Source organism: Achroia grisella, unplaced genomic scaffold, assembly GCF_030625045.1.
Source record: "Achroia grisella isolate CSIRO2021 unplaced genomic scaffold, CSIRO_AGI_Agris_v1 utg821, whole genome shotgun sequence".
NCBI lineage: Eukaryota > Metazoa > Arthropoda > Insecta > Lepidoptera > Pyralidae > Achroia > Achroia grisella.
In genome coordinates, this window is record NW_026713035.1 from 5426278 (window position 1) to 5445583 (window position 19306).

At 33.3% G+C, this 19306-nt stretch overlaps 1 protein-coding gene across 3 annotated transcripts; it reads left to right on the forward strand.

Moving 5' to 3' along the window:
- Nucleotides 1-1842: 1842 nt before the first annotated feature.
- On the forward strand, nucleotides 1843-19084 carry LOC131852046 (kinesin-like protein KIF20B). Of its 3 annotated transcripts, none has more exons than XM_059202627.1 (8): nucleotides 1843-1983; nucleotides 11170-11241; nucleotides 11539-11787; nucleotides 15008-15106; nucleotides 16155-16286; nucleotides 17648-17812; nucleotides 18305-18442; nucleotides 18879-19084. In XM_059202627.1, exons 1-8 carry the CDS (start codon nucleotides 1981-1983, stop codon nucleotides 18966-18968), a joined length of 948 nt encoding a protein of 315 aa, XP_059058610.1. In that variant the 5' UTR covers nucleotides 1843-1980; the 3' UTR covers nucleotides 18969-19084. The 3 variants fall into 3 exon arrangements, with proteins under 3 accessions (XP_059058610.1, XP_059058612.1, XP_059058609.1); XM_059202626.1 differs by lacking the exon at nucleotides 1843-1983 and adding an exon at nucleotides 2061-2202; XM_059202629.1 differs by lacking the exons at nucleotides 1843-1983; nucleotides 15008-15106 and adding an exon at nucleotides 2059-2202.
- The last annotated feature ends 222 nt before the right edge of the window (nucleotides 19085-19306 follow it).

Sequence of the window (19306 nt, forward strand, 5' to 3'; positions counted from 1 at the left end):
ATCTATAATTATTATTAAGCAAAATTAAATTTTGTTAAGTAAACCTACAACAATTTGAGAAATACTTTTATTGTTAGAAACATTATTTTACAGTAATGTAATATAATAATAAAATAAATGTAAATAATAAACTAACAAAGTTTTCAAAGCGCAGGTGAAACCTAGACAGGCCTAGTGGCCCACCTACAACTGAACAAACTTACTTAACAGCAATGTTTAAATTTAGAAATATCTGTAAATCTTCATTGTGGTAAAATAGTTGATTTATTTTGTACAGCATTTTCTCCCATCTTCCTAATTTCCTTTATAACATGTGCTAATACTTCGGGATCTATTCCAAGTTCACATAGTCGAATGCATATCGGCAGTGTTTCTGCGTCTAACCCAGTAGAAAGAAGCTGCGATATTTGGTTTACCATCTGGAAAGCTTCTCGAGCTTGTCCCACCTGAGCATTCTTCTCTGATGTCATATTAAATTCTGTAATTAAGATATGTTGTCCGGCATCAGTTGTGTGGCGATATATCTGGTTAATTACATCAAAAAATAACGCTACTGATATAATAAGTATTCCACCTTTGATATTTTGTATGACTATTAAAAAATACTTAAGAATTTTATTTGAAATACACTTTTTTTGAAGTAGTCAATGATATTTTATAAACAGTGAATAATTTTAAGCAAACAACAATCAGTTGTGCTGTAACTGTGAATTGTCAAAGTCAAGATTATTTTTATAATCTTGACTTTGACAATGACACTTCACAGTGTGATATTAACATTACTTTTGTTTTGAGTCTGTGTATCCGTTAGGAACGGCAAAGGGACTGTGCTGATACAGCTGTAATTGATATTACAAATCTGACGGGTTTGCTACAGATTGTTTGATCTATTCTCTTTATTAATTGTAATGATAGCTATTGTTCTCAGATAGCCGCATTTACTAAGATTAAGTATCTAACAAAAAATTACATATTTTATAGTTGATGTGTCCAATACCTTTACCGTACTTTACAACACTTAATAAACAACAACAAATTTGACAAAATATAATCGGATATAAAAAATGGCATCTAATTACCGAATCTTGAATTATGGGGTTTAGTTTTTTTATTGGCTGTTACCACGTCCGACTCTCGTTGGCCAAATTAAAACAGTAGCTCTTTCCCGGCTTTTAGATTCATATCACGAATCAATCCCATAAATTCCCAGGCAGGAAACCCAGAGGAAAATGTTACTTACATAGACTAAATCCATTTATAATTCATTAAAAATTCATGCAGCCATATTCATCAATTGGAATGTTTGTAATTTCGTATTGTGTGGGGATCGAATCTGGTACCATCTGAAGCACCGTGTTATACCATTATTACACCAGAAGTCATCTAAATAATTGTTATGTTGATCACCCTAAAATATGTTTACCATTTAGAAGGAAGTTTCAAAATACCTGTTTCAATTTAGCTGCAATTCACCTTATGATTAATATGTTGAGTATCAATCATAGAAGCAATCCAAATTATATTTATGTATCTGTATCTAATAAGAAAGTTTCACCATTTTTCAGGCTTTTACATGTATAGCTGTATACAACATGCTATAAACTAGCGGCGTTATTTGGCGGGTTTTTCCGCATCAATTGGGATAATAATCTCAATTTATGAAATAAAGGCACATCTGTGTACAACATTAATTTAAACCGCTTTACGCATAATAGACCTAAATATTTTCTTATAAACTTTCACTTTTGGAAGTAGGTGTAATAATCACTTAGTGAGATTGAAAAATCAGGCGGGAAAGTTAGTCAGCTTTATGCTCTCCTAAATCTATTTTTACACGCGCGTGCACCACAGAAATAGATCTTCAACTTTCAAACAACGTTTCAGTAGTGTCCTGCCTGCTTCTCGAATATTAATTGTATCTACACTTCGCATTTATCATTTACTGTGTAATTAATAAATTTTTTGTTTGAGCAGTTAGCTATGGTGAGTATTTACTTTTTTCTTATTGACGTTCTAAATTTAAAAATATTGTTCGGTATTTAAAATGACGTGTCACTGTTGATTATATTGCACGTGTATGTAGAAATGTAGAAACATGGAAATAATGAAAGTGGTCACAGATTTTCAAATATGGACAGCTTTGAAAGTCTCAATATGAGATCTATTTGGACGAGAATGAGTGGTTTCGATGAAGACATTTGGGTAAAAAGAATATACACATATAGTAGGTATTTAAAGTTGTTTTAGACAAAAATATGGGGCCATAGACCTAATTTATAGTCTATGTCTTATTATCGTAATAAATATGTAATTATTTTATTATGTACTACTTTTTATACAATGATTGTTGACTATTTGTGACTGAATAAACACTTGGATGTTGGTATCGAAAAAATTTTAAGGAATATTAAAAGTCACTAAATAGAATGGATTTGCAAATTAAAAATTAATTAATCCTTGACTTCTGTTTACAATTTGGGAGTTAATTTAATTGGAATTATATTGAAATATTACGTTTTTCGATACTTGTAATTTGATAATTCGCATTGAATTGATTTATAACTTCATTACTGGCTGCTAATACCTCCAAGAACATGTGTACAAAATTTCATAATGATCGGTTCAGTAGTTTTTTCGTTAAAGCGTAACAAATATCTCTACTTTCACATTTATAATATTAGTAACGATGTGATTAAGGACCCAGACAATTTTATACAAACTTTATCTCGGAATATACCTAATCAAGTCGCTTCACTGGTTGATACAACTCGAGCATGATTACCTCACACTCGATTAACTTAAAAATTGCAAATTATGCAAAGTAGACTTTAAATTTATATAAATTAAAGTTGATTTTTGAATATTTTTCATTTTTGATTGACGACTTTTTAGTCTACTCGGAGTATACCTAATCAAGACGTTATACTGGTTGATATATCTCGTACAATACTAAACGGCGTTAAGTCAAAAATTACAAATTATGCAAAATCGTCTTTAAATTGACAATAATTAAAGTTGATTTTTATTTTGAATATGTGCTACTTTTGAATGACAACTTTGTACAAAGTCTAATATAAAAATTATAAAAGTTATAGATATTCTAATATAAAAGTTTAATATAAAAATGTAAATTTAAATTTAAAAATTATTTTCAGTGTACCAAATAAACAATTTTCTTTCTTTCAAAGTGTACCATGGTACAACTCGGAATATACCTAATCAAGTCGCTAAACTAGTTGATACATCTCACACAATACTAAACAGTATTAACTCAGAAATAACAAATGATTGAAAATCGTCTTTAAATTTATATTCATTAAAGTTGATTTTCGACCATTTACAGTACATGAGTTATTGCAGTTTAGCATTCTGTGCGATATATATAGTATATAGTACCTATGTTATAGCGATAGGCTCTACTAGACTTTTTATATACATTTATTACTTGACATATTCCAAAATAATAATGCTACGTTAACATTCAGCCGCTTCCACTGCCACTCGCGCTGCGGGAAATATTACCGGGCGACAACTAAGCGAGAGGGCTGAATATAAAAACACGAGGGAGCGCCGGGTAGCGCGAGTGGCAGCGCCTATGGCATGGGAAGTGTTTCCATTCGTGTTTACACTCTTGCGCTGTTCACTTCCGTGCTCATTTCCCTGCCCACTCGGGCTGAGTGTAAATTGGGCATAAAATAAATGCATGAAAGACTGAACTGTGTACTGACTGAACACAACAATTCGGTTAGTAGGAATATGTAACACTAGCTGTAATAGTGACCTTGGCCAAAAAATATTTCATAATCTAACCCAAAAAAACTAAACATAAAAGTTTCATCGTTCTAACTAAAAAAATGACGAATTTTCATAAAAATTTTCATCCCCTATTTTATTTAAGGGTATAAATACTACTTATATTTAATCAACAGCTCAATAAATAATTTTCTAGTTTCTAAAAATGACAATACCTACATACAATCTTTCATCTCTCTTTCAACCCCTTACAACCCTTTTTTCACGTCAAGAAGTAGCCTATGTCCTTTCTCAAGATCTAGACTATGCGTATATCAAATTTCATTTATATCGGTTTAGTAGTTTTAGCGTGATAACGAGACAGACAGACAGAGTTACTTTCGTATTTATAATATCAGTAAGGATTATGTTATCTGTTGTAGGACGCACAGATAACATAGTAGAAGCACAGATAACATATATTACATAGTAAAAGTGAATATTTGTAATTACAAATATATATTTTATGCCCAATTTACACTCAGCCCGAGTGGGCAGGGACACTTCTCTGCTCGCTCAGTTCCGTGCTCACCAGCACGGAAGTGAGCAGCGCGAGAGTGTAAACACGAGTGGGAACACTTCCCATGCCATTGTCGCTGCCACTCGCGCTGCCCGGCGCTCCCTCGTGTTTTTATATTCAGCCCTCTCGCTTAGTTGTCGTCCGGTAATATTTCACGCAGCGCGAGTGGCAGTGGAAGCGGCTGAATGTTAACGTAGCATTATTATTTTGGAATATGTCAAGTAATAAATGTATATAAAAAGTCTAGTAGAGCCGAAAGAAGGAAAAAAAAGTATAGTATCGGCAACACCAACTATACTTTTTATATATGTACATACTATCGCTATAACATAGGTACTATATACTATATATATCGCACAGAATGCTAAACTGCAATAACTCATGTACTGTAAATGGTCGAAAATCAACTTTAATGAATATAAATTTAAAGACGATTTTCAATCATTTGTTATTTCTGAGTTAATACTGTTTAGTATTGTGTGAGATGTATCAACTAGTTTAGCGACTTGATTAGGTATATTCCGAGTTGTACCAATACCTACATACAATCTTTCATCTCTCTTTCAACCCCTTACAACCCTTTTTTCACTTCAAGAAGTAGCCTATGTCCTTTCTTAAGATCTAGACTATGCGTGTATCAAATTTCATTTATATCGGTTTAGTAGTTTTAGCGTGAAAGCGAGACAGACACACAGAGTTACTTTCGTATTTATAATATCAGTAAGGGTTATGTTATCTGTTGTAGGACGCACAGATAACATAGTAGAAGCACAGATAACATAATATTACATAGTAAAAGTGAATATTTGTAATAATATCGACTCGTCTCTAATTACAGCAACACTGTGCATTTAAATTACGCAAATGCCAGTGGATCTAATTCATTTGACCAAATAAAATTTATGCAACGGCACGCCGTATTCAAATTTCGTGTGTGCGTAATTTCAGTGTTATGTGCTCGTATTTGTAAATACGAAACTTTGTTAAATTGTTAGATTTCAACTGTTTACTTTCCACGTTCAGTGTTATGTAGGAAACTTTGATTTGTGTTCATTTTATATAATACGGGCTGTCCTAGCAAACGTTGTTTTGGGATATAAATTAAAATCGCTAATAAAAAATAGGGGTTGATGATAGAGGGGTGAAAATTTTATGTTTGTATCTATTAAAAAATATATATAAAATTTGTCGAAAAAAAAGGAAATAATTTTTTGAGATGTGCCACCCTTAATACTTAGCGGTTAAATAAAAGTTAGTTGTAAAGCTATTCTCAGACTATTGAATATACATTAAAATTTCATCAAAATCGGTCAAGCCGTTTCGGAGGAATATAAACACGAAACCTGTGACATTTGAATTTGATATATCAGACTAGTTGACTCGCGCAACTTCCTCTGCATCATATTTGACATTTATCATTATATTTCGCCCAATTTACATAATATCTTTTAATGAATGAATGAATGAATGAAACTCTTTATTGTTCCTCTCACAGAAAATACAATTACATACACAATTATGTATAAAATGATAAAAAAAATATATAATACAATAAACAAGACAAAGAGGTAACAATGGGCGGCCTTATCGCTAATAAGCGATCTCTTCTAGGCAACCTTAAAATGGAGAGAAGTGATTAGATTTGCGTCTGGTAGAGGTGTAATGACGGTAACAATATTGGAAGAAAAGTTATAAATATACATATAATAATAATAATAATCTCAGGACAATTCACACAGCGCCATCTAGTCCCAAGCTAAGCAGAGCTTGTGTTATGAGTACTAGACAACTGATATAAATACATGGATACATTTTTTTGTAAATAAATACATATTATACTTAGAAAACATCCAGACCGATACAAACAATCATACACATGAATACAAATGTTTGTACCGTGCGAGGAATCGAACCCGCGACCATCGATCGCAAAGCGGTGTGCTAGACCGCTAGACCACCGAGGTCGTCGTATAACATAATACAATACAAAATAATATAATAAACTTACATATACATAAATATATATATTATCACACATACATACGACCGTAATACTACTATTACGACAACTTACGTAAATAGTATTTTTTTATGTGTTATTCTGAAGTATAAGCTATATTACTGTAAAGTTTTATCAAAATCCGTTCCTTATGAGGTCCCTTATCTGCGGAGCTTTATTATCAGCTGCTTACCCAACTTAGTCCGCAAGTATTGTTTTGCAACATCTTGTCAATCTTGGTGAAAGGCTCCCTTTCACCATAATAATGAAAATCCATATCATCATAACATCATATAGATGTTTGTTACATTTTCACGCAAAAACTACTGATGAACAGATTTTGATGAGACTTTACAGTAATGTAGCTTATACATCAAAATAACATACCGGCTATAATGTAAAAAGATATTATGTGATTTGGTCGAAATATAATGTCAAGTAAGTGTGATGGAGATGACGTTGCGCCGGTCAACTAGTCATTACATAGTATAAAACAAAGTCGTTGTCGCTGTCTATCCGTCCCTATGTATGCTTAAATCTTTAAAACTACGCAACGGATTTTGAAGCGGTTTTTTTAACAGATAGAGTGATTCAAGAGGATGGTTTATATATATAATACATGTACACCCGTGAGAAGATGACGTGGGATGGGTAGCTAGTAATAAAATAAACAAGAAAGATAAAAGAAATATTAAAGTAATTGCATAGTGAATTCAAATTCAAATTCAAAAATCATTTATTCATGTAGGACATTTTAGCCGCTTATGAACGTCAAGTTTTTACATTATCATATTTTTTCCCTACCGTGAAGTGCGGACTATTGAGTGTTACCAGTATCAAGCAACTAAAACTACTAATCACAAAAATAATACGCAACGAATGTTCTCAAACAATTCCTCACGCGCACATACCAAAAATAGAAATTATAAATATTTTTAGGCGTCAATAAGTATTCTGCGTCGTGTTTACCTACATGATTTGCAATTTTCAATACACTGCCAAAAAAGTATAATAATAATCTCAGGACAATTCACACAGCGCCATCTAGACCCAAGTTAAGCTAGCTAGAGCTGGTGTTATGGGTATTAGATAACTGATACAAGTACATAGATAATTTTTTTTCGTAAATACATGCATATATACATAGAAAACACCCAGATACTAACAATCATTCTCATGAATACAAATGTTTGTTGCCGTGAGAGGAATCGAACCCGCGACCATCGGACGTAAAGCGGTGTGTCAGACCGCTAGACCACCGAGGTCGTATTATTATTATTTGAACATACATATTTTGATGATTATTTTTGTAATGAACATGGTTCATAACACTTTATAAATCGACAATAAGAATTGGCTCTTTATCCTCCAGAGAGTACGTGCATCTTTCTATGCAATTTTCAACACACTACCAAAAAGAGGTTCTCAATTGGATTTTTTTGTATCTACGCAATATACACGCCGTAATTGAAAGCTAAGTTTGGTAAACAAATACCTCTTTTCCGCAGACATGGGATAGAATGAGACAGCAGTATCTGCCGTCTTGGTTTTTCTCATGCTTTCTGTAGTGATCAATTCCATCTCTATTGATTCATTGGTTACTTCTCTTGGCCATCTGAACACATTATGATGACTATTTTTGCAATGGACAGGGTTTATATTTCATAAATTGACAATATGACTGCAATTGGTTCTGAATCCCTCAGAGAAGACTAATATCCTCAGATAAGATATAAGAATTGGCTCTTTATCCTCCAGAGAGTACGTGCATTTTTTATTCGATTAAAATTCCTATATACCTTTGGATCTTTTCTAAAAACTATAGATTGGCAATTTTAAACATAAGTAACAATTGATGACAATTTTTTTGTCGCTGTTTACTTTTTGTATTGGGAAACTTGTCTGTGGTATTTGAATAGAATAATAAAATGTCTCTTTTGTGTAAGCGATAGGTTGGCGAGAATAGGGCTGCCATCATGAAAGGATTAAAAAGAAATATAGGTGTATGTACCTACAGTTTTTTCTATAAAATAAGTATATTACTCCTATTTTTTTTCATCATATTAATATGACAAACATATCTTTCTGGTTAACTAGACGTCACCTATAAAGACGACTTAAGAAGCACCAAAGATAAAATCTGCTCATACGTCATTTCTATGCGTCTATTTACATTTGGGAACATCGGTAATAAACGAGACGGTCATAGGTACCTTGGTACCAGGGTATACTCCTTGCAACTATGTGCTACATAGGGCTTTGGGCTTTTGCCAGGTAAGACAACCCCACGCGCTCCGCATAACATACACATAATCACATCTATGGGCTGTCCTCAATGAAAATATATTTTATGACTATCCATTTTTGGCTAAACATTTTATTTACCAAGCCTTGGCTTTTATATGGGTCCTCTATCATATCAACTATCCACCTATATATAACAATCATCCAGGTTACAGACCTCTGTCACTATTATTTATATTATTATGATTATTTCACTATGTGATTAATCAAATTCTACTGATTACTATATCAGGACATGCAGTCCTTCTACAAACTAAACATTACCTTCTGGTTGATTCTCTCCAGACATCTATTTTGAGATATGGGACTTATAGTTCTCGCTTATAATATCTCATCAATATAAAGATTACTTCGCCATGCAAGTAATTCTAATTTACATATAATCAATCATATTAGAGCCCAGCTCTTATTCACAAATATCTAATTCTTAATCCCTTGAGTATTCTTGGTATTAAGAAAATTTATAAACTTTACATGCTATGTTTGTAATATAGCAATTATCAACATTATATATTGGATTGACCAATATTGTGGTGTTGACGGCACTATCACACTACTATATTATTATTATTTATCGTACTGCAATTCTGGTTCTCCAATGTCACTTTATATATAGCCGAAGGGTATTCCCCATTAAGTAAGCTACGTGACCGAGTGATGCTGGGATTTAGTTTCGAGATCGGGCAGAACCGAAGGAGTCAATATCCATAAGTAAGCTTCTGTGTCGTGAGTGATCCTGAATTCAGTTTCGATCTGCCTATGGCAACTATATTTTATCTACCTGCTTTAAGCATCGCAAGCTTGGTGAAACCACTTGTAATGTTGAATTAATAATATAAATTAATCTTGTTTTGGTGCTGAGAATACTCATCCCATTTCACTTTCAAATGGTGCATATTGCAACCCTACCTTGCATATCCCACCTTATTTATTAAAATCATAATGGTTCAATGATTCAAATATATACCCGCATAAAATAAATTACGCTCCGCATAACATGCCCATACCAGCTCAATCTGTTACCTCGCAACTTTTCTATATATATAATACTTTTTACTTGTTATCATGTTATGTTATTTAAATAAAATAAATATATATACTCTGCGATATAATTAAGTATGTCAAGTATTACCCCTATGCGGGATTCCCTCTCAAAACGTTAATTATAAATTCCTGGTGTTATGTCATGATGGGTTACTGACCTGACCTCATGGTTATATTATCATCCTCCACTGGTGGTGTAGGTTGACCCTCTATTCGGTAATCTCGGAGAACTGTTTTATTTGTGGTGAATTTACCAGGATGGGCTTATATTGACCTGACTATATGCTCATCTTATTATCATCCACTAGTGCCCCGCCAGCATAAACCATTAGCGCAGGTGGGTGCACCATTCCATTCAAGTTCAAAATTTTAGTCGCTTATGAACGTAGTTTTTTTATATTATAACTACCGTCCAGTATACTTATAAATGCAATTGAGAAGACCTGGCCAGAAACTCAATTGTTTTTTTTAACGGCATTCCTTAAAAAATTGTCGCGACTTAATATGTAATTACATACAACACGTTATTTATGTTTTTCCCCAGATACAAAAATTATACAGGTTTTGTCGTACGGACACTTTACAAATCCCCTTCCGGAGCCGGACATGTCCGAACTTGGACAGGTCTGGACAACACGGACAGGCGGCAGCCCTACACGAGAGTAATTCGGGACGCGGACGGAATAATTGTGTATTTGTATCACGAACAGAACAAATTTCATCTAATGCCGATTCATAAGAATATCTGACAAGAAAAATGTTAACGTTTTGTTTATGAACGGACGTGTTTGTTTAGTGATGTAACTTTCACTGGAAGTTTAATTTCTGTGTGATAACTTTAAGAAGGAGTAATAATATATCTAATATATAAAATTCCCATGTCACAGGTTTCGTGTTTATACTCCTCCAAAACGGCTTGACCAATTTTGATGAAATTTAGTAGGTCCGAGAATAGATTTGTAACTAATTTGTATACCCCTAACTGTTAAAGGTCAGGTCAGTGTTAAGGGTCGATCACACCAAAAAGTTTTTTTCATTTTTTTCGATTTTTTTTTATTTTATTAATCATAATTAAATGCTAAAATAATCATTTTAGCATTGAAAAATACATATAACCATAAATTGTCACTCTTCCATCACCAACCTATATTTAATACCGATTTTAATTTAAAGGCAAAACAACGTTTTCTGGTCAGCTACAATACAACGTCAACTTGTCATACATCATCATCTGCTTCTACCTTATCCCATTTATTTAGGGTTGGCGCAATATGTTTTTCTTTCCATTCATCTGTGTTCGCAGTCATCTCATTATTTACTCCCTTTCTCACCATATCATCTTCACACAGTCCCCCATCTTTTTCGGTCTTCGTCTGCCCTTATATGTAACTATCCACATTCATATGCAACGCCTTCCTTAAAATATTATCTTAAACAATCCTGTCAGCTTATCATTGAATAACGATTAAAGTTTAAAAGTAAATTTAGAAAGAATATTATTATTTTTCAGGCAGATGCAGCTCAATCCCAGGTCACAGGTGGTGGAGAAGGCGCGCCAGTTGTTACTGATGAGGCTAAACAGGTGCATATGAAATTTTACTAGTTGATTATCTTTAACGTATAAAATTTGATCATGACATAGTCTACTAATGACATTTTTGTGTCGAAGTTAGAAGTTAATTAATAACATTAATGTGTTGTCAATATACTCTACCTAATATAGATTCGAATCTGGAGGGTCCGTATTGGTTTTAGCCATTGGACCTAAGGAGCCCAGAAGCTAAATTGTTTTTGACATGTAAGTCGTCTTCGCGGGGGCGCAGCACTTACAAAGGCAAATTCGCTATTACTCCATAACCAAACATAGATATTTTTACAGCCTGAGCAGCCAGTCCTAGAACAGCAGGGTGAAGTGAAGAAAGAAGAACAAGTGGCAGAAGCACCAAAGCCAGAAGGAGTGCCCTCATCAGAGCCTGCGAAACCTGAGGCCGTAGTGTCGGAACAGATAACGAAAGAGGTGGTTGCTCCCGTGTTACCAGTTGAAGAACCAAAAAAAGAAGAAACCGTACCAGCCCAAGAACCTGTCGAAGAGGCAAAAGCAGAACAGAAGCTGCCTCCTGCAGATAATGTGAGTACGATATATCTATACATTGTATATACAATCACTTTTATTATTTCAAAATTTTTAATTTCATTATAAATGTAGTGTTTAATTATCGCGAATAATGAGTTCCTTAACTATTTACTTAATTATATAAAGAGAGATACATTCTTATTTCATTTATTCGAGACGGTGAGGATTCTCGTCAGTATTTTGGACCTTACCCAAAAATGAGTTCAAAAGATGCAATGGTTAACGAAGAATGTGTCATCCACACACATTCGCTAAAAAAATAAAAAAACACCCTTAAGTCATATGAAAATAAAACTGTTTGTTGAATACATTAAAAAAAAGTGCTAATTTCTCCAAAATTGCACGAAGAAGAGATCTTACTAACGTTATAAACGCGGAAGTTTTTCAGTGTGGATGGATGGATGTTTGTTACTCTTTCAAGCCAAAACTCCTCAATGGATGTCAATGAAACTTACAAAATAAATAAAAAAAATAATTCAAAATAAATAAATCGAGAAGGCAAGGATTCTCGTCAGTATTTTGGACCTTACCCAAAAATTTGTTCAAAAGATGCAATGGTTAATGAAGCTGGTGAGGCATTTGCTAAAAAATTAATAAATAGCATACACTGTTTTAAACTTGACGCGGTCAATATTTATACGTATAATTAGTAAAAATCACGGGATCGTGTGAAGGTAGACGCATATGTCTGCCCATAAAAAGATTTCATTTTCCATCTACCCACTGCTCTTCAGTTTACCCGTGATCATGGTGGTTGAAACACTGCCGAAATATCGGGAACTCAGCAAATAAATATGTTAGGGAATATACTCTCTACTACCAAAATGTTAGGGAATTTACTTTATGTGTATATATAGGGAAAAATATGTGTGGAAACGTCTGTCACGTACCTGTATGGTTCTGCGGATTTCTTGGGCTTCAGGGTCTTGAAGATATCTTCGCTAGCTTTCCAGTTTCACAGTAGATTTCACACAGTTCTAATTTATTTCAATTCACAACAAATGCGCGCGCGCGTCAAGGCCGCTGTACGGTCAGTTTAGTACTAGGTAAGGGAGGGGAACCAAAGGCCGCAGGAACACAAACTAACGGACTCTAATATAATAATCTGTGCTTACGATGGTACAGGGTAGATTTTGAACAAAATATAAAACGTGGTAAGATCCCGTGATTGTTACTAATTATACGTATAAATAGCATACATCAGAATAACATATAGACTATCAATTTCATGCGGATGAAACCGCGGTACCAGCTAGTACTATAAATATTCCAAGTTTTGGGCAAAGGTGCACTACACCTAGTGTTTATTGGCCACGAGAGGCTAGTAGGGCTTGCAATATAAATCTTGAAGCAATCGGAACGTTCACTCTTTGTGGTGCGTTATTACGAGCCCGGAGGGAGAACGTAACGGGCCCACCCGAGCATAATAACGATGTCTTTAGCAGTCATTCCCGACATCATCCCAGTTAATGATCTGCGAAATTTTCGTGTTCCACTGGGATTGTGTTTGATGTTTTTTAAAATAAAAAAATATTCGTCGCCGCTTTGAAATACGATTACGTATTTCAAAAGAAAAAGAAACCTTTGTAATCGGACTGACGTTTTCAATTATCCATTCAGGTTATAGTACACGGTAATTACAATGATGTCAAAATTGTAAAATTACAATGAATGATAAAATTTTTTGTTTGTTTGTAACACTTTATTGCACAATAAATACATTTAAATTAACTAAAGATACAACGATCTTAAAAATATATATATAAGATGTACAATGGCTGACTTATCCCAAATGAGGGATTTCTTCCAGTCAACCTTTGAATGACTGAAAGGAATTGTGGAGTGGTGGGACTATATATATACATGACAATAACAAAATTGTTATTGGGTGATACACATAATATGACAGCCTCGGTGGTCTAGTGGTTTAGCACACCGCTTTATATCCGATGGTCGCGGGTACAATTTCTTGCACGGTACAACCATTTGTATTCATGAGTATAATTATTTATATCCTTATGTATTATAGGTGTTTTCTATGTATAATATGTACTAGCTAACCCCCGAAACTTTTTCTGCATCACATTTACTTGATATTTATTGTCATATTTGAGCCAATTTACATCTTTTTTTAAATTGTGCCTGTGTTATTCTGGTGCATAAGCTATATTACTGTAAATCTTCATTAAAATCCGCTCCGTAGTTTTTGCGCGAAAGAGTAACATATAGAAAGAATAACATAACATATCCATCCATGCATATTCACAAACTTTGACGTTTATAATATTACTAGCTACTCGCCCCGGCTTCGCACGGGTGTACATGTATTATATATATAAACCTCCCTCTTGAATCACTCTATCAAATCGTCCGGTGAAGCTGTAAAGGCCAGCTGCAGCCAACAGCATTAGAGTAGTCCGAAAAAAAAAATCACTATCTATTAAAAATAAGCTCTTCAAAATCCGTTGCGTAGTTTTAAAGATTTAAGCACACATAGGGACGGACAGACAGCGAGAGCGACTTTTTATACTATGTAATGATTAAGAGTAAGATAGTAAGATGAAGTTAGAAAGAATTATTTAAGTATAGTTTAGTATAATCGTATATAAGTCTATCAGTTGTCTAATACCCATAACACAAGTTTTGCTTACTTAGCTTGGGACTACATGAATCTGTATCAATGATTATTATTTGGTAGGTATAGAGTCCACTTTTAATAATCATACAAACCTTTTAATTAAGCTCAGTATTATTATATATTTGTATTTATTCTACTGTTTATAGATTTTCATTTTCTTCATAAAGTTTGCCGTCAGAATTAATTTTATTTATAAGTACATTTTCATAATTTGACTTTGTGTTTATGTTAAAACTTGTAAAACAAACGATTACAAGCACTACCCACTTAGTGGATAACATAAAATTGTTCTTAGAATAAAATAACATTGTAAGCAAATAATAAAAACAAAATCTAAGATCTTTCTTAAAATCAGCGTTTTGTTTTTATATATCTATGGTTATATGTTTACTTTTACCACAGATAAGATATGTTTTTATGTGACTGAAATAAACAATGTTCAACATAAATTGAATGAATCAGCATACATAAATATAATTCGTCGAAGCAATAAATTCTATAAAAATACGATCTATTTAAAAAATAACATTGTACAAGTAAAATCATAATACAACGTTACCTCACGTTTTCCTTTAGGATTGGCAAAAGAGAGAGATTGAACTTTTGAAAAAGATTGAAGAACTGGAGAAAGTGAAGAACCAACGGAGCGAAGATGGTCTGAAGCTTGAACTGAAGGTATGTGTTAAAGTAGCGAGTTATTTATTATTTTAGTCGATATCTACATGACTCCAATTCTTCTCGAATTCTTGCTCGATTCTCCACGGAAATAAACTCTACTAAAATCACAGATAATATTACATACTAATATCACAGATAACATAATATTACATACTAACATTATAAACGCGAAAGTTTGTGAGGACGTATGGATGGTAGGATATTTGTTACTCTTTCACATAAAAATTACTGAATGGATTTTAACAAAATTTTCCAATAATATACATTAGAATAACACACCCTATAAAATTCACGCGAGTGGAGCCGGGGCATAGCTAGTAATACATATTTGTTGATGAACGGACGTGTTACTGACATTGTTGTTATATGTTGTTTTTACAACGATGGCAATATCTCTAACTACCCCGTATTTGATTATAGTCGTGATTGTATTTTAGATTCATCTGCCTTAAAGCCATGATTATTTATTGTTGTAACTGGCTAATCAGATATGTATTTTATATTCTAAATTTGTATTTGAATTTATAGTTCTTTTATATTACATTCTTGTTTTTTGATAATTCAATTCATTCTTTCTGTTCCTAATTGTCAGTTCTCTATTATTAATATATTTTCTCTGTTTTTACCTAGTCTTTTTTTCTTATTACTACAACATTTATATTAGCTGTTTGCTTGTTTGGACGGTAGGGAAAAAAAATTCTAATGTAAAAACTTGACGTTCATAAGCGGCTAAAATGTCCTACATGAATAAATGGTTTTTGAATTTGAATTTGCTGATGCTATTTTGGCATAAATCTTATTAATATTATAAACGCGGATTGTGACTATATTTAGATGTATGTTAATCTTTCACTCAAAAACTAATTAATGGATTTTAATGAAACTTTACAATCATATATCTGATACAGCAGAATAACATATAGGACATAAATTTTACGCGGTTAAAAACTCGGACACAGCTACTTGTTTATATATCAGTCTGTAATACAAATAAATGACTGACATACTTGTTATTAATCTATAATTAAAATCAACGGTATACCAGGTCCGTGAAGAAGAGATCGATCTTCTCAAGGCAAGGGTTAGGAATTTGGAGACTGAACTGCAAGCAGCACTTTCAAAGCCCAGTGGAAAGAACCACGAGATGATCGAGAAAATCAAGCAACAACACGAAGAGGTAATGCTTTTAAAAACTATATACATTTATAAATCATTGCAAAGTTTTAAAGGTTCACAGGGACTCGCAATTATAAATGATTGATGAAATATCATATTATTATTATAATGATTTATAAATGTATAAATGTGTATTTAATATCTAGTCCATATTTTATCTGCAAATCAATTTCGTTATTTACCTAAATGGTAAATAACAAAACTGAATTTTGGGGTAAACTCATTATAACCAGATTTATCTGAAAAATGTTATAGATATTATTATTATATGTATATTGACGGCATGTAATTAGGTGCATCATCAAACAAAAGCTTAATTTTAAAATACCCGTAGACGTCACTCTTCTGCTGAAATATTAACAACATAGATAGGTAAATTCAAGAGTTTATAATTATTATTTCAAACAAGCTGTCTCCCGCGAACTCTTACCTCCTCAAAATTAAATATGTCAAAGATTTTTTTAAGTTACGCAATAAATTTCTGAATGCACCCTTTTTGACAGGTATCAGTCGTTTGTATGGGCAAATATAATTGTTATTTTTACTAATTTATATGCAATTTCTTTATATTTTATCACCGTGTAAACCTTCTCTGGACTTCCACGAATATTTCAAGACTAAAATTAGCCAAATCGGTTCAGCCGTTCTCGTGCTTTAGCGAGACAAACGAACAGCAATTAATTTTTAAACATATAGATAGTTACTACGTTACAGATTGAACTTCATTAAAAGATCCCTGATTTTCTAAATATCCTAAGTTATACAGCAATCAGAAAATTTCAAAAGCAATAAAATGAAGTTTTCACAATGAGGTCCCTCACTCGGAATATTGATAGCTCTTCTAAGAAGTTCACAAGTAAGATAATAAAAGCTAACGAAATAGATAAATTAGTGTCCTGAAAAGTTGGAAAGGCCTCGGAGGATCGTGTCAGGTTTTTATGATCAACGCTCAAGATTGGCTCAAGATTGCCGTGACGCCCCCAAGTTTTCTCGGAAACTATTTAGAAATTTGATTGAAAAGTTTTCTTTTTATATCGCGCTCTGGGATTCACGGTCTTTGACACCCCGTAGTTTTGCCTTATTTGAATAAAATAGTCCTCTGTTATTATCGATGGGAGCTAACATCTAATAATATACGTCCCTCAAAGCATCTAAAAGGTTAAGGCTATAAAAACGTTGGCTATATCGAAGCAGGGGTACGTAGAGTGTAGTACTTCCTGTGCACCTACTTTCTACTAGCCTACACAGGAGGCTATCTAGGAAGTGGTCTAGAAAAAAGAAACTGTCAAAGAGATAAGAGATAATAATAACAGTGTATGTTTAGCATTCCATTTTATAAATATTGAAAAAATAATTTTCCAGCTTTTAAGCAAAGCACGTGGCATGATATTTGACAAGACAAAGATGGTGAAGAATCAAGAGTTGCAAATCGAAGCTCTGACCACGCAGGTACAGTCGCTGAAGGATATCAATCTCATCACCAAGGACTTGCTCGAGATCAGGAACTCTGAAATTAAAGCTATGGAGGTATGCACATTTGTTTGCTTCTTTTCTTCTATCAAGTGTAATAAGATAAAACTCTTTATGCAAACATAAAAAAAATCTGTATAAACAATATAAGATTTAGCTTTTCTCAAACATTATTGTTGTTTTAAATTAATATTTGTGAGTAACCTACTAATAAGACCTTATAGAGAAGCCATAATTTATGTATGTATTGTTGTACTGCCAGAGTGTAATCGTATCGTAGATCTACCAGAAAAAAGATTCAAATGCCTTATAAAACATTTTCTTTGTTATTATAAAATTGAAGAGTTTTTAAATGACAATGTTTTTATAGAGAAAATCTAACTTAAAGATCTGACAATACTCTTTCAACACGATTTATCGTCTACCCTCTCAAACCAATGGTAACGCTTTTTCGTGACCGAAAAATCCTAATACAAATGAAGACCTTAAAAATATTTTAAACAGTATAGCAGAGCTATATTAATATTTAATTATCATTTGATAATTTAGGATCGTCTCCAAGCGATGGAGGCACGTTTCAAAGCCGAGAAGGACAGGTACGGACTGGTGCTGCAGCGGGCTCAGACTAGCAGCAATATTAATGATGACCTCCGCAAGGAATACGAGACCCAGCTTGTTATATTCAAGGTAAGAGAGAAATAAAGATACAAGGAGGAAGTATGGGAAGGAGTTTTAAAGCATAGGTTTGTTGCACTGCATAAGCCATGATTTTGGGGCTCACCGAGAAATACAAATTATTATTTAAGATATATTTACAAAACAAAATTATCCTAGTTGTCTAGGACCCACTAAGCTCTGCTTACCTTGGGACTAAATGGCGCTGTGTAAATTGTTCTGAGATATTATTGTTATTATGTAGGCTATCACTGGCTTTATATATTTACCATTTATGAAAGTAAAGGCAAGTATAGAGGAAGCTCCAAATCCGAGAAAGACTTGTGGAGCGGCATAAGACCAACTATTGTCTGAGATGCATCTGATAGAACGAGAGCCACTTATAAAAGTCAGAATCTTTATTATTCCAGTTATACGAAAAAATAATGTTACGTACGTGAATTTACAGGAGCTGAGGGAAAAATACGAGCTAAGGGTCCAAGCATTAGTGGCAGAGAACACGAGGCTCAAAGAATCGGCCAAGGGAAGCACGTCCTAATGAGATAATATATATAATAAATGCCTAATATGTATACGTATAAAGACTGTCGCGAAATATGGTTGATACATTACTATTTTGTATGATATTATTTTCTAGTAAACACACAAATAAATAAAAAATATAAATGGTTTTTCTTAATTTTATGGGAGTTTTTTTATACTACGGTGGCAAACCAGCATACGGACCATGCGAAGGTAAACGGAAACCGTAGCCTATAGACACTTGAAACACTACGGTCGCCAAACCTTAAGAAATCTTAATATAACCCTACTTGAAAAACCCTATGCTGTAGTCTCGCCAGAAAACCTCGGGAAGTAGTTCATACCAAAATGAGT

Excerpts from the sequence above, each read along its gene's own strand:
- LOC131852046 (XM_059202626.1), top strand. The coding sequence starts at position 2,131 with ATGGACAGCTTTGAAAGTCTCAATATGAGATCTATTTGGACGAGAATG. Across the intron at positions 11,788-15,007 it reads AGCTGCCTCCTGCAGATAAT|GATTGGCAAAAGAGAGAGAT; the intron begins GTGAGTACGATA and ends GTTTTCCTTTAG. Across the intron at positions 16,287-17,647 it reads TCAAGCAACAACACGAAGAG|CTTTTAAGCAAAGCACGTGG; the intron begins GTAATGCTTTTA and ends ATAATTTTCCAG.